A 25,667-nucleotide genomic window follows, 5' to 3' on the forward strand; every position below is an offset into this window, starting at 1 on the left:
ACAATGAATCCTGGTAAAATTTAGCAGATGCTCTTCAGAGGCAGTCATGCTGCATCAAGGTTAATCATATCTGATTCCCATGACTTACATAAATTGGTCCAACCTTCCTTTTTGAGACCAGCCAAACTGGTAGCTTGCATAATGGGAAATGTCAAAGTTAAATTACACCTTGTACAAAAACTACCTTTTGTCTGTCTTTATTTTTCTAGGATTCAATTTCATTGAGTGACTTCTAAAATTCTGTGAAAGGGAAAATAACTTCTCATTGTCTGCTTTATATGTATCATGCATAATTTGATACACCTCAATCATGCCCCCACTCATTTGCCTACTTTCTAGGCTAAGAAGCCCCAAATGGTTTCTCGTGTGGAAGCTGCTCTAACCCCACCATCATCTTAGTGGCCCTCCTCTAAATCTTCTGTAACTCACTCCACTATATCTTTTCAAAGGTTTGTAACACACAATATTTTAGATACAGTTGTACCATTCATTTATATAAGGGTGTTGTGATATTGACACCTCTATTTTCAATACCATTTCTTATTGTCTCTTTTGGACCTTTCGGATGCATACTGTGTCAACATGTTAACTGAACTTTTTACCACTATTTCAAGTTCTTTTTCATCATCATTCACCACTAGTTCTGATCCCATTAGTTTGTAAAGCAGTTAGGATTTTTGCCACCAATTTACACTTGTTCTCATTAAATAACATCTGACATTTTGACACCCATTTCACCGATGAGTAGAGATCTCTTTGGAGCTCTGTTAACCTTTATTTTTACCACTCAATTTAGTGTCATCTACAAACTTGGCTATTCCACTAGTCATGCTCAATTCCAGATCATTCATTCATTCATTCATTATTCATTCATTCATTCATTCATTCATTCATTCATTCATACATACATACATACATTCATACATACATACATATCCTAGGATAAACTCTGGGGGAACCCCACTAGTTACATCTTTCAATTGTGAGTAATGTCTATGCCTGCTCTTTGTTTTCTGTTGTCTTTTTTTATCCCATTGATATTTAATGCACTGAGTCTTTGATTTTATCAATAAATGATAAAATATAATAAATAATAATATAATAAATAAATGATTTCATCAAGGGCTTTTTGAAAATCTAAGCAGATAATGTCTATAGGCTTGCATGTTTATTAATATCCTCAAAGAGCTGTAGAAGTCTAGTTAGGCAGGATCTTCCCTTAGTAAAATCATGTTGGGAATTCTTGAGCAAGGACTGTCTCTCTAAATGTTGGGTAATTTTATCTTCAATAACAGTTTCTACTATTTCCCCTGGAAAGGAAGTTAAACTGACAAGCCTCTAATTTCCTGGATTCCCATATGAAGTCTTCTTAAAAATTATGATGGCCATGTTGTAGTCTTCAAGTGCAAACTGAGTGTAGAGATGGGTTATGTGTTTTAATTATAGAAGTAAAATATTAACATTCCTGGTGTCCCACCATTAGGAGAAAACACTGAAGCTGGTAAGAGGATGGATATCTCATCAATACTTTTTGTAGAAATACACTTTTGTTTGATCCACTTGCACCAAAGTAAGAACCTTGAAAAAGTAAAAAAATAAGACTGAATATCAAAAAAGTACACATTTCCTTACCATCCATTTTTTAAACCACACAGCTTTGAGATCAATCAACGCCAAAAAGTATACTGGATCCCAAAATTCGGAACAAACCAACTGACTTAAATTATTATGCCTTACAGCCAGAAGAGATAAAGTACTCTCCATTATTTCTTCCATGTACCTGAATAAATTGGGGGAGAAAAGAGTTTAATAAATATCACAATGTTGGTATAGGTGCTACTTGTGTCTAAGCTTTCTGGTAAAATATTATTCAAAATTCTACAAATTGTCTCATTGCACCTTGGACAAAGCCACCAAATAAGAATTAAAAAGATTAAACTGCTTTATGAAAAACTGGATTATTGTGAGGTTTGCTGGTAAAGAGTGCTTATATTATTAAGTTAGGCTGGGAAAATAATTTAAATTAAGCAGAACGTCATTGGTCAAACTGAAACTAAAGTCAAATCAAAAGGAAAAGTAGTTCCACAATAAGATTCCACAATCTTATGAAATTAAAATAGCCACATAAAATTTCAATGGAATACATTCCTAAGAAACAAACATGACTGCCGCCCAAATCTTCAAACATATCATGTGAAACCAGTTGCTAGTACAAAAGATAAAAATTGGGGGAGGCAGGAAAAAAATCAAGGCTCTTATTCTCCTTACATATGATCATGCTTTATATAAACTAATGGCAATTTTTTACAACTTCAGGTACAAAGGTTTTTCAGTTATATTGAGACCAAAGACAAAGCATATGATAACCTAAGCAAACTTTTTCATCCCTATCAATCTACATAAGGAAAGCGATAACACAAATGAAAATAAACACAACCATATTTTTTAAAAAAACATATATACTTTTCTGGATGACGTATCCAAAAAGAAGAGACTTCTCTCTGGTACTCATTCAGGAGTCGCATCTATGAATAAAAGGATAATTGTTCTATTTTAAAACCCTTGATCAAAAACATCTTAAATAACTAAATAAGATGGGAAATAAGTATATTGTACCTTTTTAAGTAAACATATTATGTCTGGGTTACTTATGTCAATACCCATTGATACACTAGGAATGTAATTATCTTCAGCAAGAAAATATGCCTCTAAGTACTTTGCTGTAAAAAGAAAAATAATTGCCAATTAATTTAAGAGACCCAGTGAAAATTGTGGTCATTTGTTTCTGAAAAGAAGTAGCTTGAGCTCACCCAAGCTTGTATAGAGTTCTCTTGTCATATTTAATGGTGAGGAGGAAAATGTCTTGGCATAAAATTTCAAGACTTTATCCTGTAAAAAAATGAATTAAAGCCAAGTTACTAGGCATGGACATCAACTAACACTGATGATTTCAAAATGATAACATCTGAAATATCAAAGTCAAACTCCACCATTTGTACATGCGTCATGAAACTATATACAAGTATATATATACAAGTATGTAACAGTTGTGATGCACATTTAGTTGTTTGCCTTTTCTTGGTCCCGCAACTCAGCTGCATTACTAGGTTCATATAATTTGAACCAAACCTTTACCACAATATATACTGGTTTCTTTTACTTATTTTTTTCCCATTTATATCCCGACTCTCCATCAAGAAATTTGAGGATTCTAAGATTATTATCTTTATTATTACTAAGATTGATGGTGCTCCTTTCCTTCAGAAGCAAAACCCCTCCAAGCTAGAATGAGCTGACATAGAGATTTTAATTCAAAGTCATCCAGTTAGCTTCCCTAGCTAATGTATTAAAATCTGTGCCTCCCAATCCTATTATTCAGCCTCTTATCCCTTATATTATCCTCACTAATTTTGCAAAAAATTATTCCCAAAGAGTAATGCTGTTTTTTATCTAAAAGGGAATGTCAGAATTGGACATTCCAGAATACTTGGAACAACATGATGAAAAACAAGCCACATTATTTATTTATTTTAGATGCAGGGAATGCTTTGACAGTTTGAATTGGACTTTTCTATTTAATGTTTTGGGAATTTTGGACAGCATTTTATAAAATGGGTAAAATTGATTTACTGTATACACAGAAAATAGAAATTGTGAGATCTAACAAATATATGTGAGATACAAAAAGGAACAAGACAAAGTTTCCCACAATCTTCTCTTCTGTTTATTTTGCTTCTTGAAATTCTGTGTAGAAATATAAGATAAGATGAGAGGATTGTGGAAGTAAAAATGTAAAAAAAACACCTAGAGCTTTTGCAGGTGCAGCTGGTTTTGGAAGATCCTTTCAAGGGAATTGAAACACTAATGGGAAAGCTAAAGAATTTGGTGCATTAGCAAGTTTTCAGATTAACAAACAGAAGACAAAGATGACAACAAAATATGAAGATACAAGATTACATTTTGGATTCAAATACACACATCAATTCAGAAGATTTTAAAAACGAACAATTAATTAAAACCAGAGGTTTTCTTTTAAGTCTGATTGATAGTTGGAAAAAAGTCATGGAATGTTGTTTTTATACAGGATACTTGTAGCAAGATTATTACTGCACATAGGTGGATAGATTCAAAGTTTCCTACAATGGAGAATAGTTGGTGAAAATGACAGAACTTGGACCAGAGAAAACATTATTGAAATTTATTGCTGACTGGAATAGACTTTTTGAATGAAATAGAAAAAAATGAAATTATATGGTTTTTATGATAAGAAAAAATAAGATTATAGGAAAAATTAAAGTCATGCTGTAATTAACAAGTAATAATATAAAACCGATAATAAGAGTAAGAGGTAAATTTATAATTGTTGTAAAGAAGCTGAGAAGCTACTTCTTTATGTGTTTTTTTCCCTTTTTTCTTTCCTTTCTTCTTTCCTTTCTTCTAAATTTATTTTCTAATAGTATTTATCTTTATTAAAACCTAAATAAAGTATTTTTTTAAAAAAGTAAATCAAATACTATCCAATGGTTGGTGAAAATGACAGAAATGAAAATTAGTGCAAATATATCAGCTACAAGGAATTAATTAGAACTACATTCAAGTTTATGTATACAGAAAGCATTATCTATTTCATATTGCTAACAGATTAATAATTTTGCATCTAATATTTCTGGAGCTCTGGCATGTTGCACTTCTCTAATTCAAAGAAAATTCTATAATATTATCATATATTAATAACATTCTTCTGGCTTTATTTATTCAAGAGTTATGCGGGCATTATTTATTTAGGCAATGTTCAGGAAACTAATGTTTTTGAATAATGCCTGAAAAAGTAATAACAATACATCTGCTTCTTTAACCAAATAGTGAGAATCACTTTGAATTACCAATTTCTTAGGCAGATGGTAAAAATGTTTGGAATTTATGTATTGTATAAATTACAAAAAATTGAAATATTGGTTAAGAATAAAAAGCTTATTAGTATCTTTACACTGAAACTGGAATCAGGATCCGAGAGTGCTGTTGAAAGATGTTTACGTAAGGTATTCCAACTTTCGCAATTTAAAATATCAGATGGGGGTGCTGAACACAAGGTTTGAATGGCTTCTTGGCGGACCTAAAAATCAAGGAAAATAGAGTAAGAAAACTGCATTAATAGAATAAAATTAAAATATAAGCATACAATAAAGGCTACATCAAAAATCTAATTTTCCATCATCACTCTAATCATTAAGAATGATGGTAAAACCTCTTTATTTTTTTACATTTTTCCTATATACACCTCTAATGTCTGCTATAATTTTTTAATTTTTACTTACATAAAGCTAATCAAGCTCAGAAACTGTCCAGTTTGACATAGCAACTAAACAGGACAGGCACAGACTTCAATAGATAGTTAGGACTGCAGAAAAAAATCAATTGCATCCAGCCTGCCTTCCATTGAGGACCTGCATATCGCATGGTTCAGAAAGAGGGATGAGAAAATATCTACAGATCTCTAACATCCTGGCCATAAATTGTTTCAACTCCTCCCCTCGGGTTGCCACTACAAGGCATGCCAATACAACTAGACACGCTGGTTTTTTTTCCCCTAATGCCATCACTCTGTAACACCTAATTCCCCCATAGCACTGTGTTATGTCTAAAGAAAACCCATGTAGAAGGGCTGTATTATTATTATCCTTCTCATTTTTCCTATTACCTTCTCCTATTGTATCTTGTGATTATATTACTCTGCTGCTTGTATGTACAGAGAGGTTATGCACTGGAGACAAAGTCAATCACACTGGGCCAATAAGGAATAGTCTAGTTTAGTCTACATATTATACATAACGCTAATCAAGCTCAAACCCTGGAAGAACCCAAGATTATAGGCTAGAATGGGAAGTCAAAAAACATCCTAGAAGTCAATGGCAGACCATTCTACCTGGATTATCCTTTCCCATTCTCTTCCCAACATTGCGAAGATTCAATAGTGCAATTTCAATTCAGTCTAAGAATGCAATGCCAACCATTGCTCTGCTATTTTATGGAAAATAAAATTAAGCACGTATTAGGCTCTAATAAAACTTTTGTAGAGTGCAGCAGCCAATGAAATAAATCATGCATCTGCTTAAAATGGAAAAGGTGAAATTTTACACCCTCCCATATATTGGTACATACAGTAAATGCTTAACAAATGAGATTCAGGCTGTAAGAAAGGTCCTGATACAAACATTTCAAACCAAAAAGGATACAAACATTTCAAACCAAAAAGGATACAAACATTTCAAACCAAAAAGGATACTTTCACAAAAGATATAATATCATGTACTTTAGTCACTCTTTGTCTTCTGCATCTGTTTTCAACATCTGCAGTTCTGTTTCCAAACTGGGCAACTACAATGTTTATTTCATTAATTGGAATTGGAGAAAGAGTTGTTCTTAGCAAACTAAAACCAATGTTATCTGATTGGGGAGAAGGGGGTGTTCTTGACAAAATATTGATTACATAACTGTTTTTAGTTTCAGATGTACACACATAATTTTGCTATACTACATTCCCACCTCTACTGAATAACTTTTATCCAAGCAGTTGATATTAGTGAAGCTTATGAAGAACCATCTCAGGGAAAGGAGTGGAAATAGACTATGCTTAAAGCAGGGATCAGCAGCCCATGGCTCTGGAGCTGCATGTGGCTCTTTCATCCCTCTGCTGCAGCTCCCTGTCGCTGGTCAGCTCCACAATTGATAGGGCTTTCAATTAGGACAGGTTGATGAAAAAGGATGCCATGCTAGGAGGAGATTCTATGGTGGGGGAACCAGACTTCCAGCCAGCTCCAGAATGGAACGGGGGCTTCTGGTTAGGATCTTTGTGGCTCTTTGAGTGTTTAAGGTTGCCGACCCCTAGCTTAAAGTATAAGATTGAGAAGAGGAATAGTTAATCCAGTGGGAAACAGATTCTGTCCCTTTAGATCAGAAGACACATATTTCCATCCATCTGCCAAGTATCCTCACACCATTAATCACATCTCCACCCTGTTACCCTACCCTATGCTTTTCCTTGAGTTTTATTTTTTTATATATATTACAAAAATGAAACAGCTTTACTGGACTGAGAAGCAGTTCACCAAATATGAGCTTAACACGTGACAAAACCAAACTTAATTTGTCCATGCATGTGGAAGATAATTTTGTTTTCCCAAGCAATTTTTTTTTAAACTTACCTCCTTAGGTTGGTTTGGATCAAGTCTTTCTACAAGCAGCTGTAATTGTTCTTGATTCATAAACGTGTAACTCTGCAATACATTGTAAAAATGCTCACTAACCAAACCCAACTGACTGAAATTGACTTTACAGGATTTTAGATTGCTATTAAAAAAAAAAGAGCACATTTTAATTATTAATTTTTTTAAAAAAAATGATATAATGCTTTAAAGCACTCTCTGCCTCCCTAAAAACCCCATGAAGAAGTAGGTTAGATAAGTGATTGGCCCAAAGTCAATCACTGAACTTCCACATCTATGGATGTATCTTTGTCATAAATGGCTACCTTTTCTTCCAGGATGAATTCAGTTTATGCACACTCCTATAAATCTAATGTAAACCCATCACTCATATGTTATATATAAGGTTGACTCAGCCTTTCATCCTTCCGAGGTGGCTAAAATGAGAACCCAGATTGTTGGAGGCAATATGCTGACTCTGTTAACTGCTTAGAGAGGGATGGAAAGCATTCTCTATGTACGTCTAAGTGCTACATTGCTATTTAGAGAGCTGATGAGCTAGCTGCAGCCATATTTTAAAAGAGTTGACATGTCCAATGTTTGTAGGCCTCTTTCTCCTTTGTTCTGCAGGTATTTGGACCACACCTATCTTTCTATTTTTCTTTCTATCCATCCATCCATCCATCCATCCATCCACTTCCTTACTCACTCCTTTCCATTCTCCCTCTCAGTTGTCAATATTTCCCATCCTATCCTGTAAACTGTTTATGCCACTGCAGTGGATGGCGGAAAGAGCTATGGATATTTTGGATGCCTCTCCTACATTACATTATAGTGAAGATATGCAATTTAATTCCCTTCAGCATTGCAGTTAGTGAGAAATCTTTAAATGGGAGAATATTGTGTGTGCCCCAGAGTTTCTGTAAGGCACTCTCGTGTATTTTGTCTTCCGCCAAAGAAAGCTCACGTCTCTAAAAATCAATAGGCCTCTAGACTTTGCTTTAAATGGAATAGATTTTATTTATTGATTTTATCATAACAGTTTCAAGAAAATACAACTTTAAGTCTAGCAGCGTAAATTAGAGAAAACAATCTCTCATTGCCTTTGTCAGCAGTAAACACTAAGAACCACAAAGGAAGAAATGCCTATTCTACACTAACTTTGGTGCAAAATCTTCTATCATGCTGACATAAATTTATGTGAGCAAAAAATCTGGTATGATATGGTAACAAATACATAGACCACTCTAGTCTTCCGCATCACATCCCAATTTCTGCTCATTTGGATTTTACAATGTAAGAAATACACCTCACATATTTATCCCTGACAGTACCTTGACTCGCTGCCTCAAGATGCCAGTTTATCTCTCAAAATGGCAAAGGATGAAATTGAAAGCACTGATAGCAACAATCACAAGGCATGGCTGCATATGCCTAACTTTCATCCAATGCAAATAAGTATTTATAGAAGTACAGATCTGTTTACTAATAAAGAAAAGCATACATAGGATTAAAAGAAACTGCACTCAGTACAGAATTGCAAACATGCACTGATCACTAATTACTGAGTTAGGTAATTCAGACACACATGTATACATTGGCCAATACAGAACCCAAGCTGAAAACATTGTTTCAGAACTAATCTTTTTTCTTCCCCAGGATAGATCAGCTGTACTTGATCATCCACATGCCACCTCGATACTGGTATAGTCTTCTTTTCTACAGAGGCATTTGCCAGTGTGGTCATGCCTAGTAATTAAGATTTATGCTACTCTTTCCTAGCATTGTTCTTTCTGTTCTAGTTCCCAACATCTCCTTCCAAGCTATATGCTTTGGTTTGCTCCTGTCTTCACCAGCAACTTTCATCTCAGAATATTCAGATACACCATCTCTTGATCTAATGGGAGCATACAGTACTCTAATTTGACTAAGAAGCATGAAGCTTTTGCCAATTTTTAAAATGATAAACAGCTGGAATCTAACGAACAACCTATGCTCAAGACATTTCTTTTAATTATCTGGGACCTGTTTTCTGTTCTTACTATCAATCACAATAATTTCAACAATTATGCCCTATTGTTCTTCATTTTCCTCTCAACATTTCTATTTTTCAAACTAATTATGTGTGCATGTACTTTTAGCTTTACTGGTTAGAGAGCCCTGTCATTTCCACATTGCCTCATTCCTTGGCATATGCTTTCTTCTCTAAACCCATCTTTTTTTTTCCCAGTGAAAAACAGCATACCAATCCAAGGAATAATAACTAAATATATTAATTGAGCCATTTTTCTCTTTTGAAATACAAATGCTTCTGAGCGTGTCAGAAATAAAGTCTGCAAGTTTGGTTATGAATGATAACTTAAGACATCCGGTGAGATGATAAGAGCATGAATCTGTAGTGTGTAGCCTTTGACAAGCATTCAGACATTTTTCTCATTGTCAGAAATATATGCAGCTTATTAATTGGGTATACAAATGTGCAAAGGATGAAAGTTATTTTTTTTGTTGCATATTTATATTCAGTTTGAGATCACATCGTTTTTGCCAATCCTTTCCTATTAAAAATATAATTGCAACCCAAAGCAGGTTTTTCAGGATAATTGTTTTCTAGCTTTAAACAACCATGATCTAAAAAAAGAAACAACCAACTGCTTTATCCATATTCCAAAGGAATACATTTTGGTAACTGAATGGTGAATTCCCTTTTTCTTCTTTACGGTCTTCAAAACTTTAATTCTGAGTCTAGAGAAAACCTTATCACTGGGCTATGACAACAAAGGCTAGACGTCATTTGATTCCTTTTTGTTATCTGGGATAGAACAAGAAAAAGAAGTATAAGAAGAAGGGGATCAGAAGATCTAGAAGGTTAAATAAATGAGAAAGGGGATGGAAACCTAATTTGTGAAAATATTATCTTCAAGAGCGTTGCAAAGCTCCAAACAGTCAGTCAATCAGTCAGTTTCTCTCTCTCTTTCTCCCCATCCATTCCTTTGTATAATTGCATACCTGGTTAAAGGAAGAATCACTATCAGAACAGTTATCTGCATAGTAACTGTTGGGTGGTTCTGTTTTCACTTTTCTTTGCATCTCTTTGTAGCGCATTTGATCTTCTTCAAACTTGTTAATTAGAGATTCAACTACAACCATCATGACATTCTTCAGCGAATGCATCATTTCTCTATACCTTCAGTTAAAAAGTCATTTAAAAAAAAAGCAAATTATTAAAATCAGTGTTGTATCATGTACAAATTAACTTCCTAACATTCCAAGTTAGGAAGAAAATCTTACTGAAACAGATGAGTAGTGTCTAAAGAAAAGTATACACTGAGAAGTAAACATGCAATTTCACACACACCTATTCAGAATCAAATGGACATTACAGGTAGTCCTCAACTTACAACAGTTCATTTAATGACTATTCAAAATTACAAGATAACCGAAAAAAGTGACGTAACTATTTTCCCCACGTGATCCTTGCAGCATCCCCATGGCCACGTGATCAAAAATCAGACCCTTGGCAACCGAGTCATATTTATGACGGTTGCAGTGTCCTGAGGTCATGTGATCCCTTTTGCAAACTTCAGACAAACAAAGTCAGTGGGGAAGCCAGATTCACTTAACAACTGCAGTGATTCAATTGCAGCAAGAAAGGTTATAAAATGGGGCAAAACTCACTTAACAAATGTCTCATTTAACAACAGAAATTTTGGGCTCAATTATGGGTTGCAAGCCAAGGACTACCTATATACGTTTCCTCAACAAAAATAATCTGCTTTATTCAAAAATTCAAATTGGTATTGGAAGAACACCACCATCCAATGTTTTAGATACCCAAATGTTTAGCAGAATATAGGCATGATACCTAAACATTACAAACACATCAAGGTTCTTTTTAGTAGCAATTCTTTTAATTCTTAGATGAATGTATTCAGCACTTGTAATCATCTGTACATTTTGGTTGGGATTACTGTTTATATCATCTTGTGATTACAAGTGTATTATTATGCTCTAGCAGATTCTAATGCTGTTATTTATGCATTTTCCTAAACAACATTTCCACTGCTTGGAATGGTATGTTGTGTTAATAAACCAAGGAGAAATGTATGAATGCACAACACATGCATAATTCTTATGAGATCATGTAAACATAAGAAATTGTCACAGACGCTTGTGAAATAAGATGAATTGAAAAGAAGGCTTGAGATGTTGTATATCATTTTCAAGCACAAAATATGAAGGAGGGAGGGAGGGAAGGAAGGAAGGAATTAAAAATGGCAAAAATATATTTATAGAGGCTTTAGGACTTGCCTTGGATAGTGTATAATTACAGGCACTCATACAGGTATGAATGCTGCGTGACTAGATGATAAACAATATTTATGCTTTTTAAGGATTGACTTCTTCAATTAAAAAAGAAAAGGAAAAGGAAAAGAACCTTGCCTAGCTAGCTCAATTCCTGAATGTAAATAAATGGCTTATTAAAAATACAGCAGGCCACACATGCTAATTTATAAAAGCAATTAAGTACCGATTAAATAACAGAGTTTTTCACAATGACATTTCTAATTTCCTTTTACAGAATGTGGCCATCCACATATCACTGCAATTAACTATTAAAACGTTTGTAAGATTGATCTCATCATTAGAGTTGGACACTGAACGTTCCTGCGCAGGGTTTGTTTCACTCTTGTTATTTCTGCCTTTCTATCATATGAACTACTGCCTGCCAGTTTTATCTGAGATTTTGCTAAAACAATACACCTTTCCCATTGTATTTTGTCTGACACAAATGTTTCCTCGCATGTTGAGAAAGGAGCATTTCATTAAGCATATTTGTTTTATTTCTGTTATCAGGTGTGGCCATTTTTTAATAGAGTTTCAATTTTTAAAGGGCTGCCATATATTGCTAAAACCATAAAATCTAAATTCTAATTGAAAGATTATCTATGCGTTCAAAGTACTAATGTGTGGCCATATTGCCAATCTCAAAAAAACAACAACAGTACATCTATTAACATTATCCTCATGAAAATCTCACTTAGTACAAATAGTCCTTGACTTATAACCACAATTAAGTCCAAAGTTTCTGCTGCTGAGCAAGACATTTGTTACGTGAATTTTGCCCCTTTCTGCAACCTTGCTTAGCATAGTTGCTAAGTCAAGCATTGCAGTTCTTAAGTTAATAACATGGTTGTTAAATGAATTTGACTTCCCCACTTACTTTGTGTCAACCCTGAAGCTGATCTGACCGAAGCCATTTTTGACCGCTTGTGTTGCCACATTGGAGCTGAGGGATAGGGAGGGGGGATTTGAGATAGAGGGATTTCTGTAGCCAAAACAAAATAATTTCTCTTGGGAACCAAGGTCATTCTCACACCTGGTCAGAGAAAGGTGGAGTGAGAACCTGTAACCTGGTTGCGAGACTGCACCATGATTGGACCATGTGATTGATTGTTTTGAGAAAGAGAAAAAACTTTCAATTAGGTGAAAACCTTGGGAGTCTTCAGAGTCGGTATTCACCACATTTGTGCCAATATGATATTTCCAATAAAGCTATTCTTTGAGGAATTCACCTGCCTTGGAGTTTTGCTTGTTGTGGGATTATTACTGGGAACCCTGACACTTTGCTTATCAAAAAAGTCATAGATGATCACCTGATCCCAGGACACTGCAAATATCATAGATAAGAGCCAGTTGCCAAGCATCTGAATTTTGATAATGTGATCATAGGGATGCTACAATGGTTGTTAAGTATCAAAAACGGTCATAAATCACCGTTGCAACTTTGTACTGTCACTAAATGAATTGATGTAAATCAAGGACTTCTTTACAGTAAGGTATTCTGCACTATAAAATTGTTAAGACAGGCAAAACTTTCAGTGAGCTTTAGTTTTTTTTCCTTCTCGGTTATTTTTCAAATACATTTTTTATGTTTGCTTAACAACCCAGAGGAGATTATATTCAGAACACATCCTTCCTTTGTACTACTATTTGGAAGGGATCTTGTATAGCACAAGTTGACTATATTTCTTGCACTGCTTTTCCTAAAGGTATTTTATGTAATAAAGAACAGCAAAGCTGAATATTGGAATTTGCTTTAGAGGAAAACAGGGATAGAATCGTAAACTGGTATGGGGCCATTTTAGCAATCAATGCTAATCCTTTGTTCAGTGCAGAAAAGCATCACACTGCATAATGGCAAGTTTAAAGGCCAAGCCCTGTCACTTTTCAGTAGTTCCTACCTGTTTGAACTTCACAAATTAAGAATGTTATTTTGAAAGCAAAAAAGTATTATACGTATGTGCGTGCGTGCATGCGTGCATGCGTGTGTATATATATATACATACATACATACATACATACATACATACATACATACATACAACCCCTGGTATGGCCAAATACACACACGCACACACACACACAATCACCAACCTAATCCAAAGGGAGACTCCCTCAAAAAACGAGACACAGAATAGGACAACGGCATCGCCCTCCTCCCTCACATCAAAGGTACCACAGATAAAATCAGCAAAATTCTCCACAAACACAATATCAAGACAGCCTTCAACACTGACCAAAAAATAGCCAACATCTTAAGAAACCCCAAAGACAAAATCCAGCTAGAAAACCAAGGAGTCTACAAAATACCATGCAAAATCTGCCCTGCAATTTTGGACAAACGAACAGGAGAATAAATGCACTCATCGCAGAACACAAGAACGCAGTAAGAAAAAAAGAAAAAACTTCCTCCCTTTTCCAGCACCTTAAAGCTACAGGACATGAAATTAATTTTGAAGGAACCAGGTTTAATCTCCAAAATTGAACACTTCAACAAGAGAATAATTATGGAAGCTATCAAAATAGAGAAACACCCCCACAACATGAATAAATGGGACGATACCTCCCGCCTACCAGACATCTGGAAACCAGCCCTGGTCAACAAACAAGCCCCACCCACCACACAAGCTGTTACAACACAAAACAACAATGGACCCATAGCCAACACCAATCAGCACCAATCAACACCAATCTACCAATCATGATATAGCCACGCATCTAATCAATCCACTTGCTGAAATGGGGCCAGCACTCCACACACCCCCACCAAGGTTTGTAGAGGGATGAAAACTCCGATCACCCTTTAAGACCAAAACACCAGCCTGAAGCAGGCGATTGACACCTCGCCGAAACTTTGCCACGACAATCTCAATCTTACACGGGAAAAGACCAGAATACAACAAGACCAGCATACCTACACCTGTGAATATCTACATATATACATATACGTATACGTATACGTATACGTATATGTATACATATACATATACATATACATATACATATATATATGAGAATGAAACAGGAGCTACGTTTTTATTTGAAAACAGGCAGCTTTCTTCAAGTATGTAAAATGAACAATAATCTGATAAAACAGGGAACAAAGTGAACAAGAAAAAAAAATACCAGAAGGAATGTAACTCAAAAACAAGGAGAAATGAATAATTCACAGGTAGTCCTTGATTTACAACAGTTCACTTAGTGACCGTTTGAAGTTACAACTGAAAAAAGTGACTTACGACCATTTTTCATTTATGAATATTGCAGCATCTCCATGGTCACATGATTTACATTAAGATGCTTAACAACTGAGTCACATTTATGACCTGGGGTCATGTGATCATCTTCTGCAACCTTCTGACAAACAAAATCAAGGGGGAAACCACATTTTCTTAACAATTGTGTTACTAATTTAACAACTGCATATTCACATTCAACAAATGTGGCAAGAAAAGTCATAAAATGGGGCAAAATTCACTTGACAAATTTCTCACTCAGCAACATAAATTTTGGGATCAATTGTGGTCATAAGTTGCGGACTACCTATAATTAGACTACCTATAATTCACTTTTGGAAATTGAGTTTTAGATATGTTTCTACATATACTTACTCCTTTGATTCCCGGGTCTTTTTAGTAACATGCTGTACCAGAGTGTCATAATTCGAACCTTCCCCCTGATTTTGGGCTGAGGTACATTTTTCAGTTTCTTCTTCTATTACGGACCCCAAGATGTTACTTATATATTCTCTAAGATACTTTACAAATTCATAGCTGTAATAAAAATTAAAATGTCAAACGTAATGTTTAATGTCAATTTGTTTTTAATAATAAACATATTTCATCAAGCGATCATAAGAATATTCTATTAACTATGGTAAAGAGTACATGGACATTTTGGAAGAATTTCAGAAATGAAGTGAAACATTAAATTCAGACACCAAATAGCAACTGAGACCAGTATATCAACTGAAAATGTTCAACATCTTTTTTCATAAAGAAAATTATTGCTTAGAGCAATCTCTGGGCCATAGCTTATTTGTACTTGGGCCGCACGAGAAGCTGGCCAGAGTGTGCATGTATTCGCAGCTCAACTTCTGCAAGCGGCGGGCTTACAGGCAGTCGCACACATACATGCTGGCCTGCTACTTGCGCAAGCTAAGCTGCATGATGCACACCAACCCCCCAGTCATGCCAAGTGCTGCATGCACATGTGTACACATACCAGCCTCAGGCTTGGGTGGCCCAGTTCCCCTCCTGCCCCCAGCCAGGCTGCCAGATTAGGGAATCTGATGGTTGGAATAACAAAAGAAGTAAATGCAAGGACCCAATGGATGCCATTTTCCAAAGCTTGAAATATTGCAATTAATATCTATTAGGAACATTATTCACAAGAATTATACAGTCCTGGTTTTTTTGGCAAAATTTAAGTGGTTTGCCCTTGCCTGCTTACTAGAGCTGAGAAAGAATAAATAGCCCAAGGTCACCCAACTGGCTTTGTACCTAAAGCAGGTCTAGAATTCCTGGGCTCCTGGTTTCTAGCTTGGTGTCTTAATCACCAAGGAACAGTTCCGAAGGAAGAGTTTCCCTTTTAAAATTATCACGTCACAAAATTATGTCAACAAATTACTTATGAAAGTTCTCATCTGTTTCTTCCAAATGGAGTAGAATCTCTTCAGCACATTCTACAGATGGTGCTCCTGTGATTTTTTCTTTGACACTTTGTAATAACTGTCTGAGCATAGGTTGTAAGAGAGCTTCATCTTCAACAGAAAAATGAGACATCTACAGAAAGAAACACAGAAACAAAATATGAGTGATCTACCCTGCAATATCTTATTAACCAGCTATGAAGTAAACACAATCTGTTGGTCTGTAAATCCTGTGTGGGGATGTTGAAAGTCTACATTCTACCCTCTATTTAAGAGTCAGATGAGAGAGACTAGAAATTACAGTTTTTCATTTATAGCCCCATTATCTGGAACATCCTATCTAAGAATTCCATAGACAAGCACTCTTTCTTGGTATCAAAGAAAATGTTAAAGATGTGATTCTTCAGGAGAGAATGCTTATTGCTTCAGACCATACTTGAAAGTGTGACACATATTGAAGAGTTATAATAGTACATTTAATATACTATTTACATTGAAGGAGAAATTTCCTGACAGTTAGAACAATTAATCAGAGGAACAACTTACTCCAGAAGTTGTAAATGCTCCAACACTGGAAGTTTTTAAGAAGAGATTGGATAGCCATTTGTCTAAAATGGTATAGGGTTTCCTGCCTAAGCAGGGGGTTGGACTAGAAGACCTCCAAGGTTCCTTCCAACTCTGTTATTCTCTTCTCCTCCCCTCCCCTTTTCTATTCTGTTCTGTTCTATTCTATTGATATATGGTTTTCAGTTTATCATGTGGTTATATTTCATCTTATGCTATAAATTATCTGTACTTCTTTAGGTATAAAAATGAAGTAAATAATTAAAGAATAATATCCTAAAGATTAAAAAGGAAGTCACTTTTAAACTATCTCTAGACTCAGATATTCCACCTTCTTCTGCAGCAAGGGAGCTTAAGGCAAAAGAGAAACCATGTGCCCCAAAAGTGGCACATGGTTCAGGGTGAAAAAATGGAATTAAAAATGTTACCTACTAGTATCATTTATGTAGCTCCCGTTCTAAGCCAAAATTCTATGAGTTTATTTATTGCTTCATGATTCTTAAGCATTACTTTAATTTTTGCCTAACAAGTACATGAAAAGTTTAGGTTGTTCTCAAACATGTCACAGATACTACCAGTATTAGAATACCAAATTCTCTTAACTGGCTAATAGGGAAGAATCCCAAAAGATTGCTTGTGCCTCTTTTCACTTATTAAAGTAGAATTTGAGGTTCCTTTCCATCAATACCCAATTGATTTCTTGAAGTCAGCATAATTATTTTTATTATTTTGCATTTTTGTAAATATAATGTTAATTAATTATTGAGAGAGCTTGTCTGATAATATACCGTATTTTTCAGAGTATAAAATGAACCTTTTTCTCTCAAAAAAGAGGGTGAAAATCTGGCTGTGTCTTATACACTAAATACAGCATATCTGGCCTACCAAAATCCCGCAAAAATGGATGTGCAGAGGGTTTGGGAGGCTTGCAAAGTGCTCCTGAGTGCTGGGGAGGGCAAAAAAAAAAACACCAAAAACTGGGCCATTCCCGCTCCCCCCTCCCCAGCTCCCTGGAGCACTCTACAAGCAAAGCCTCTGCATGCCTTTTTTTTTTTTTTTTTTTGCAAAAAACGAGACGTGCAGAGGGTTTGGAAGGCAGAATGCAAAAACTTTTTTTTTAATTTACCTCTTCAAAATCATGGTGCGTCTTATACTCTGGTGCATCTTATAGTCGGAAAAATACGGTAGTTAAAAATGCTGGCCTAGAAATCAAGAGATGTGAGTTCTCAGTCTCTCTTCATCCAATATGTGATTTTGGGCAACAAACACACTCTCTCAGCCCAACCCACAACACAGGGCTGTTATTGTGGGAAAAATAGGAGGCAGGGGTATTAGTTATGTTTGCTACCTTGAAATAAATACCCTGTTTCCCCCAAAATAAGCCCTCCCCAGATAATAAGCCCAATCGGGCTTTTGAGCGCATGTGCTAAAATAAGCCCTCCCCCGAAAATAAGCCCTCCCCCAAAATATTGCAACCCAGCAGCAGCCATGAGGTGACCACGCTCACCGCCTCCTGCACCTCAAAAATAATAAGCCCTTCCCGAAAATAAGGCCAGGCGCGTATTTTGGGGGGTCAAAAGAAAATAAGACCCTGTTTTATTTTCGGGGAAACATGGTTCAAAAGATGGGTTAAAAATATAATAATTAAAATTAAAATAACTTGATAAGATTTCACTGATCAACTATCAAAATTTGCTGATTTGTAACTATTAAATGGAAAAAAGGACACCCTCTCTCACCCAAAAATGTAGCTGAATATGTAGTACAATAACTGGAATATATTATCTCGGTTTGCCTCTGGCTGGGAAACAATTAGAATATAATCGAATTGTTTTTACAGCCATGGATATGGATAATTAGAGTACATTCACCAATTCTTGTTTAAGGTTTGTTGTACTGTATATCCTGTATACTGTATATGAGCAATATATGATGTTCCTATAAAATTCCTCAGTCTTGTATGTATGTATGTATCTGTGTGTGTGTGTGTGTGTGTGTGTCTTGTATTTGTGCTGATGTATGTATGTATGTATGTATGTATGTATGTATGTATGTATGTGTGTTACAACCCCTGGTATGCCCAAATATGGGAGGGAGCTCACTACTCCCCCTTTCTGTCCTTCGGCTCATTACAGAGGACCATCCAGGCAGAAAACCATATTTTTATTTTTAATGTTGCCTTTTTATATTTGTATTGTATTTGTGCTGATAAATAAATAAAGGGAGACTAGTATAGATCTATTTCAAGCTATTTAGCTCTCATCAGCTAGCCATACCCTTACTGGGAATCGAATCAGGGCATAAGGGTATGGCTAGCTGATGAGAGCTAAATAGCTTGAAATAGATCTATACTAGTCTCCCTTTATTTATTTATCAGCACAAATACAATACATACATACATACATACATACATACATACATACATACATACATACACACACACACACACACACACACACACATACATACAAGACTGAGGAATTTTATAGAAACATCATTTGGAACTGTTACCTCTTTTTACAGTCTGCCCCAATTGACAGAAATTATAGGATCTGAAGAAATATGTAGTACAAAAAGTATTCACTTAACAGAGAATAAAAACATTGAATGAAATTCCTATTTGAGTAAAGCCATACAACCATAACCAGCAATGAGCCTCCTTTGAGAAGCGACTTAGTACAAAATAGTAAACACTACAAAGATCTGAGTTTGCTTCCTGATCACTACTGTGACACATACATGTTGTGGGATGGGGATGGGATGGATGTTTTTGGCAACAATATAAACGTAATTTGCTTTTGCATTCTTTGGAGATATTACCTTTCAGTCTTAAGGGTTGATTTCCCATCTGAGTCTTAATCAAGCTTAATCCTGTTTAGCTTTCCCTAAATCAGCCACCTTTGACTAGTCACTGCCACCTGCTGCCATCAGCCAGCAAATTATCTAAAATACTCGTTTTCTTACAAAAAGGGCAAAGCTAAATTCGGAGTTGTCCTATCGAGCCCAATAAGACTGCCTTCCAAGGGTACGTAATCATGCACGAAGTATCAAATAATGTACTGACATTCTCTTGATTTTAGGGGATGAGCTTGGAGTTAACACAATGTTGGAACAATGATTTATTTGAAGCAAGAAATGCGAGATCGGATAAGGGGGGGTAAATAAGCTGGCGATAGTACAACGCTGGCACATCAGAATCTGCCGCTCTTTTAAATGTGTGGATGTAGAAGCATCCCAAGTGCGTGGATGGTAATGGAGCTGGACACGGAACAGGACAACGATGTTGAAAATGCCTGTAATACGGATAAACCTATATAAAGTATAAGCAGGTTGGATGGGGAATGTTGATTTTCATTAATCTGTATTTTGCCAAGCAGAAGCTTTTTTCAAAGCGGGACCGCTCCAGCCAGCAGCTGAGAGTCCAGATCCCAGGAAAATGCCCGGGATTTGAGCGGATTTGACAATGGCGGTAACGGCGGCGGCAGATGAGAAAATAAGCGAAGAAACAGAGGCAGTGCTTCCCCACCAGAGTCACAAGCACAGACGCCTCGTCCCTCTGGTTTCCTATTGGCCCAAGCAGAGTGGGTGAGTGGCCATAAAACCTGGATATAAGGATGTTGTTACACCGCAAGTTAAGGGTTTGGGTGTTTAGCTAGCTAGTGTTAAGTGTAGTGGCTGCTCTTGTGCAATAATAAGGCTCTCTTCTTCCCCTTCCCCACAAAAACTCCTGTGTATTATATCATTACTGAAAATATGATGAATTTACTGCAGGGTAAGCGCAAGTTTCTGGGTTTCCCTCTCTCTTTAGCCAAACGCTTGTACTGATAATGTTGTAAACGTGCATGCTACCAGACTCCACTCTGGGTAGAACACAATAATTTATCCAGGTGGGATGGTGATCAGAAAGTGTACAAAACTTGGATTTTATTTTCCACATAAAGTTTTCTAACCATTAATGTTTTAATGGCTGTTTTTATTCTGGGCTCTTTTATTTTGCTTATGTTGTAAATTGTTTTAGTTTAATACTACATTTTGTAACATCCATTTTACTCTCTGAATTCATAAAGAAACCTAACCCCAATTTTAAGTGGATTTCCACGCCAATGGGATTCTCAAGTATTTTACCAGGAAACCTAGATAGAGCTGGCTCAAAAAACCAGAGACCTCCTAAACATACTGATGCACTATGAATCCATTGGTGACATCCATTTTTCTCTCCAACTTCATGGAGACCTAAACCTAACTCCAAGTGGGTTTGCCCCCATGGGTATGTTTGCATATTTTTGCAGGAAACATAGATGGCCATGTTCAAAATGTCAGTGACCGTATAAGCATAATGGTGCACAATAAATCTGTTGGAACATCAATTTTACTCTCCAAATTCATGGAGAGTTTACCCAATGTGGATTTGCCATAGAATTGTATTTTCCCTTTTATTTTAGCAGAAAATGTAGATAGGGCAGACACAAAACGTCAGCGTCCTCCTAAGCATATTAATGCACTACAAACCCATTGGCCATGTCCATTTTACTCTCCCATTTTAAGCAGGCCTAACCCTAACCCTATGTGAGATTGCCTCCAATGGAATTTTCCTGTGTTTTACCAGAAAACATAGATAGGGCAGGCTTGAAAATTCAGCTCCTCATAAGCTTATCAAAGCACTTTGAATCTGTTGGTGACATTAATTTTGCTCTCCAAGTTAATGGACTCCTAACCCTTAACTGACCCAATGAGAGTTTTCCTGGAAACATAGATAGGGTGGGCTTGGAAAATATGCCCTCTTAAGCATACCAATGAGCTATGAGTCCATTGGCAACATTCGTTTTGCTCTCTGAGATCATGGAGAACTAATCATCCTAGGTGTTGGCCCTCTAATGGAATTTTCCCATATATTTTACTAGGGAACATAGTTAGATGAATCTCAAAACGTTAGGAGTACTGGTAACATAGTAGTTAGAATGCTGTATTGCAGGCTAACTCATCCCAAAGTCTGGAATTTCACCCTGACTAGAGGTTGACTCAGTCTTCCATCTTTCCAAGGTCAGTAAAATAAGGACCCATATTGTTGAGGGCAATATGCTGTCTTTTTAAAACACTCAGGACACTTATGGACATTAAATGTCATTTAAAAATATACTAAACTTCTGAAAAAGTAAAATGCTGTGTGTTAGATGCTAAGAAAACTGTACTTTTACCAAAAATAACATTCCTTTTCTGTTTTTCTTTTACAAGATTTTAATATTGCCTCTTATTTTCCAAGCTTTTGCTTTTTGCTGTATCACTGAATAATTATATTGCTGCTATATTTCACTTATTCTTCTTCTGTTTATTCGCCTTATGGTGTTGTTAAATATTAGATTGCATATAACTCAGTATAATACCAAGCCACTGATTTTTATCATTTCAACAGATGTTTCTGTTGCATATGGGAAAAGCTATGAGCAAAACATTGAAAATTGTTGATATTTCTTCTTTAACATGTATTGAAGGAAGAACAGAATGCAATAACTACCCTCATTTCAGGGATATATTAACTACAAATAGTACAAAAATGAGGCAATGCATGCTTGAATTCCATGTCTTTTGTGAGTTTTCACTGTTAAATTTGCAACAGATGGTGCCATGTTGTGGCCATATTGTTTGCCTCTGTATTTTCTGTTCTTCCTAAATATTGGAGAAATAGCATCATCCAGAACTCTGCTTTGCTACTGTGTTTTTAATATGCTTGTTTTCAATGAGTCACTTCTGAGCTAAAAGTTGGATGCTTACTTGACAAATCTAGAATGAAAATTTTGGACTGGGAACATGTGGGCATTATGAAAAATTATGCTTGCCTATAGGCATATGTCCACATCTGTCTGACTTCCATGTATATTTCTGTCTGTCTTCTATCATGAGATAATTATCTACCGGAAATCACGTGAACTTAGAATGACAAATAAGCCAACCTCACAAATAGGCTTTTGAATATCTTACCAGCACACAGTTCTGTGAGAACACATTCCAGGTATTGAATTATATATCACTGCTTTTTATTTCATTTTCCTGCTTATGTAAAGTCTCATAGCAATAAAATTTGAGCTAAGAAGTCTAATGATCTTTGAAATTCTCTCAATATCCAAGATAATTTTAAAAATTACTTTTTAAATCAGCAAACTGAACAATGTTATTCGTATCAAATTGATTTCTGTATGTGAATGCATATTTCCAAATTTAGTGTGAAATCCAACCAGTGAGCAAACAACAAAACCTCACACTTTTCTTTTTTCTGACTTTTTCCTCCCCCAAATCTTGTTCTGCTTATTGGCAGAAACTCCTGGAGTAGATTTGGGTGATGGGTATGTTTTTATTTACACAAAAAGAATATTGGGTTTCCCCACCAAATAATTTACTGGGAGATTGTTTATATTCGACTGAGAATAATGAATGTGGAAACAGATGAGCTTTCTTCAGTATAATGTTCCTTTTTGTTTGGGAGAATTATCTTAAATTCAGATACATTTTCCTTTTAGGGAAGTGCAGACATTTAAAAAAAACAGGTGCCTTCACTTAACACAGTGCTCCCCGATCTTTTTGATACCAGGGACCAGTTTCATGGAAAACATTTTTCCACGGACTAGAGGGATGGGGAGGGAAAAGGATCGCGCAATCTAGATCCCTCACATATGCACTTTACAATAGAGTTTGCGCTCCTATGAGAACCTAATGCCTGGTGATCTGAGATGGAACTGAAGCTGTGATGCTAGCACCGGAAAGCGGCTGCAAATACAGATGAAGCTTTGCTTGCTTGCTTGCCTCCCATTCACCTCCAGTTACCGACCTGGGACATCTCTCCCTGCAGGGCCGCCGCCGCCGCCATCCCAGGACTGAGGATGGCTTCTTCTGTGGCTTCCAATCGCCGGAAGTCTGCTGCCGAGTCTTCCGGGAGCCGGGACAGAGAGACTTCGGGCAGTGGCCCCTCTGGGAGTGGGTTTCCCGCTCTATGGTTATAGGCCGGCTGTTGGAAGACTCTCTGCCCCGGCAGCAGACTTCCGGGGTTTGGAAGCCGCAGAAGAAGCCACCCTCAGTGCTGGCATGAAGACGGCGTTGGTGTCGGTGTCCCTGCAGGGAGAGCTCCCAGGTCGTGATGAGGCTGGGAGGCGCGCGAGCGGGGGGGCCAGGGGAGGAACAGGCGCTCGCGCAACCTTCCCCCTCCCCTCTCCAGCCGGGCACAGCGCCACTCACCGACCCAGCGGTATCCCGAAGGCGCTAAGGCGCGCGAGCATCTATTCTCCCCCCGGCTCCCGCGCCTTGGCGCCTTCGGGATACCGCTGGGTCGGTGAGTGGCGCTGTGCCCGGCTGGAGAGGTGGGTTGCCGGGCGGCTGCCCTCTTTCGAGCGGGCTCCCGAAGAGCCTGGCGCGGAGACAGGAGGACGCGGATGGAAAAGTCACTCGCCGAGATGGATGGTCATACAAATTGCAAGTCATACACTTGCCGAGATGGTCATACAAATTGCATGAATGAATAGGTGGTGTTGCAGAATGAAGTGTTCATTGCATAAAATGGAAAATCCCTGAAGGCTCATACAAGTCTGTCCACACTAATAATAATAATAAAGCAGCCAACATATATCTGAATAGAGCTGATCAGGGAAGAAGTAACACTACTTTTTCACATGTAGCCAAAGTAATTTTTGCACTAAGTGGAGACTATCTGGAAGAGTCCCTTCGGGGAGAGGGGGCGGTCTAGAAATCTAATAAATTAAAATTAAATTAAGAGGTGCTCTGATGAACTTTTCCTCAACCTTGGTTCCATCTTTTGGTATGTAGACATAACAGTAGACAAGTGTTGGGCATCAGCATTTAGATCTTCATGGCAGCAATTGGGTTTACATTGTGCTACCATTTGTGGGTGGTTTTGCAGCAACAAAACTATGCCTCAACAATAAAAGCAAGGAGTGACCACTAAAGGACAGTAAAAACTAAGAGTGAAGCAATAATCTAACACTGTCCTTCATAGCAACACTCTCTTCCCTTCTCAAACTGTGTTAATAATTTCATATGCTGGTGACTGCACAAGACGATGTCTATATATATATATAGATATATATCGGCTTGTGTGTGTGTATATATATATATAGACACAAGCCGATAGATGATAGATAGATTGATAGATAGATAGATAGATAGATAGATAGATAGATGATAGATAGATAGATAGATGATAGATAGATAGATGATAGATAAAAATGTAATGTTTGTTTGTTCAAAATCTCAAATCTCCAAAAGTTCTTCACCGATTGCTTTGAAACTTTGACACAACGTTGCATTCGACTACGTGCATGTTTATATGTACGTATATTATATAGATGTCACACCTGTGACAGGTAAAAACATGCTTTTTTGAAAACGAGTGCCATCTGCTGGAATAAAAGCAATACACACTATACCATAGTGTTCATTTCTTGAATATAGTATATTCAGAACAGTTCGGCCTCTCTCCAGCTTCGTCCCGACAGTCCCTTTATATGTGTGGCTCGGCTGCGGCTGCACCCTTTCCGTTTCCCCCCCTCCTCCGACAAGCTTCGCCATTTCCACCAAGGGGAGCCAAAGCCCTCTCTCTCCTCCGCTCCCGCCAGGCCTTTGCTGTCTGTGGCGGGGCGGCGCCTGCCCCATCCCTCGGCTGCCTCCTCCCACCCTTAAGCCGGCCTCCCCCGCCCAGCCCAGTGGAGCTCCAGAGGAGGTGGAGCACCTCCTCAGCCCGGCCGGCTGCGCGCACTCTCCACCACCCCTCACAGGGAGCCAGCTACGGCCTTGCCAAGGCAGCTCCGACGGGGCGGCGGTGGTGTCAGCCTGAGACGCAGTGGGGCTGGGGCGGCCCCTGGGTGGCCCGTGAGGCGGCGACTGCAGCGACGATGGCATCTCTGGAT

The 25,667-nt window shown here is 37.2% G+C and overlaps 1 protein-coding gene across 1 annotated transcript; it reads right to left on the reverse strand.

The window, feature by feature from the left end:
* Positions 1-1,009: 1,009 nt before the first annotated feature.
* LOC309382389 (protein broad-minded-like) lies at positions 1,010-23,704 on the reverse strand. The gene is made up of 10 exons (XM_081971905.1): positions 23,579-23,704; positions 16,173-16,327; positions 15,155-15,316; positions 10,209-10,386; positions 7,203-7,274; positions 4,988-5,113; positions 2,811-2,889; positions 2,617-2,720; positions 2,464-2,525; positions 1,010-1,780 (listed from the first exon to the last, which is right to left on the reverse strand). The coding sequence occupies exons 1-10, from the start codon at positions 23,615-23,617 to the stop codon at positions 1,609-1,611; spliced, it is 1,149 nt and encodes a 382-aa protein (XP_081828031.1). The 5' UTR covers positions 23,618-23,704; the 3' UTR covers positions 1,010-1,608.
* Between the last annotated feature and the right edge of the window lie 1,963 nt (positions 23,705-25,667).

Source organism: Natrix helvetica (genome assembly GCF_964273705.1).
Source record: "Natrix helvetica genome assembly, contig: HAP1_SCAFFOLD_313, whole genome shotgun sequence".
Classification (NCBI taxonomy): Eukaryota; Metazoa; Chordata; class Lepidosauria; order Squamata; family Natricidae; genus Natrix; species Natrix helvetica.

Excerpts from the sequence above, each read along its gene's own strand:
- LOC309382389 (XM_081971905.1), bottom strand. The coding sequence starts at position 23,617 with ATGGCGGCGGCGGCGGCCCTGCAGGGAGAGATGTCCCAG. Across the intron at positions 5,114-7,202 it reads ATCCAAACCAACCTAAGGAG|GTCCGCCAAGAAGCCATTCA; the intron begins GTAAGTTTAAAA and ends CTTGATTTTTAG. Across the intron at positions 1,781-2,463 it reads TGGATACGTCATCCAGAAAA|GTACATGGAAGAAATAATGG; the intron begins GTATATATGTTT and ends CAATTTATTCAG.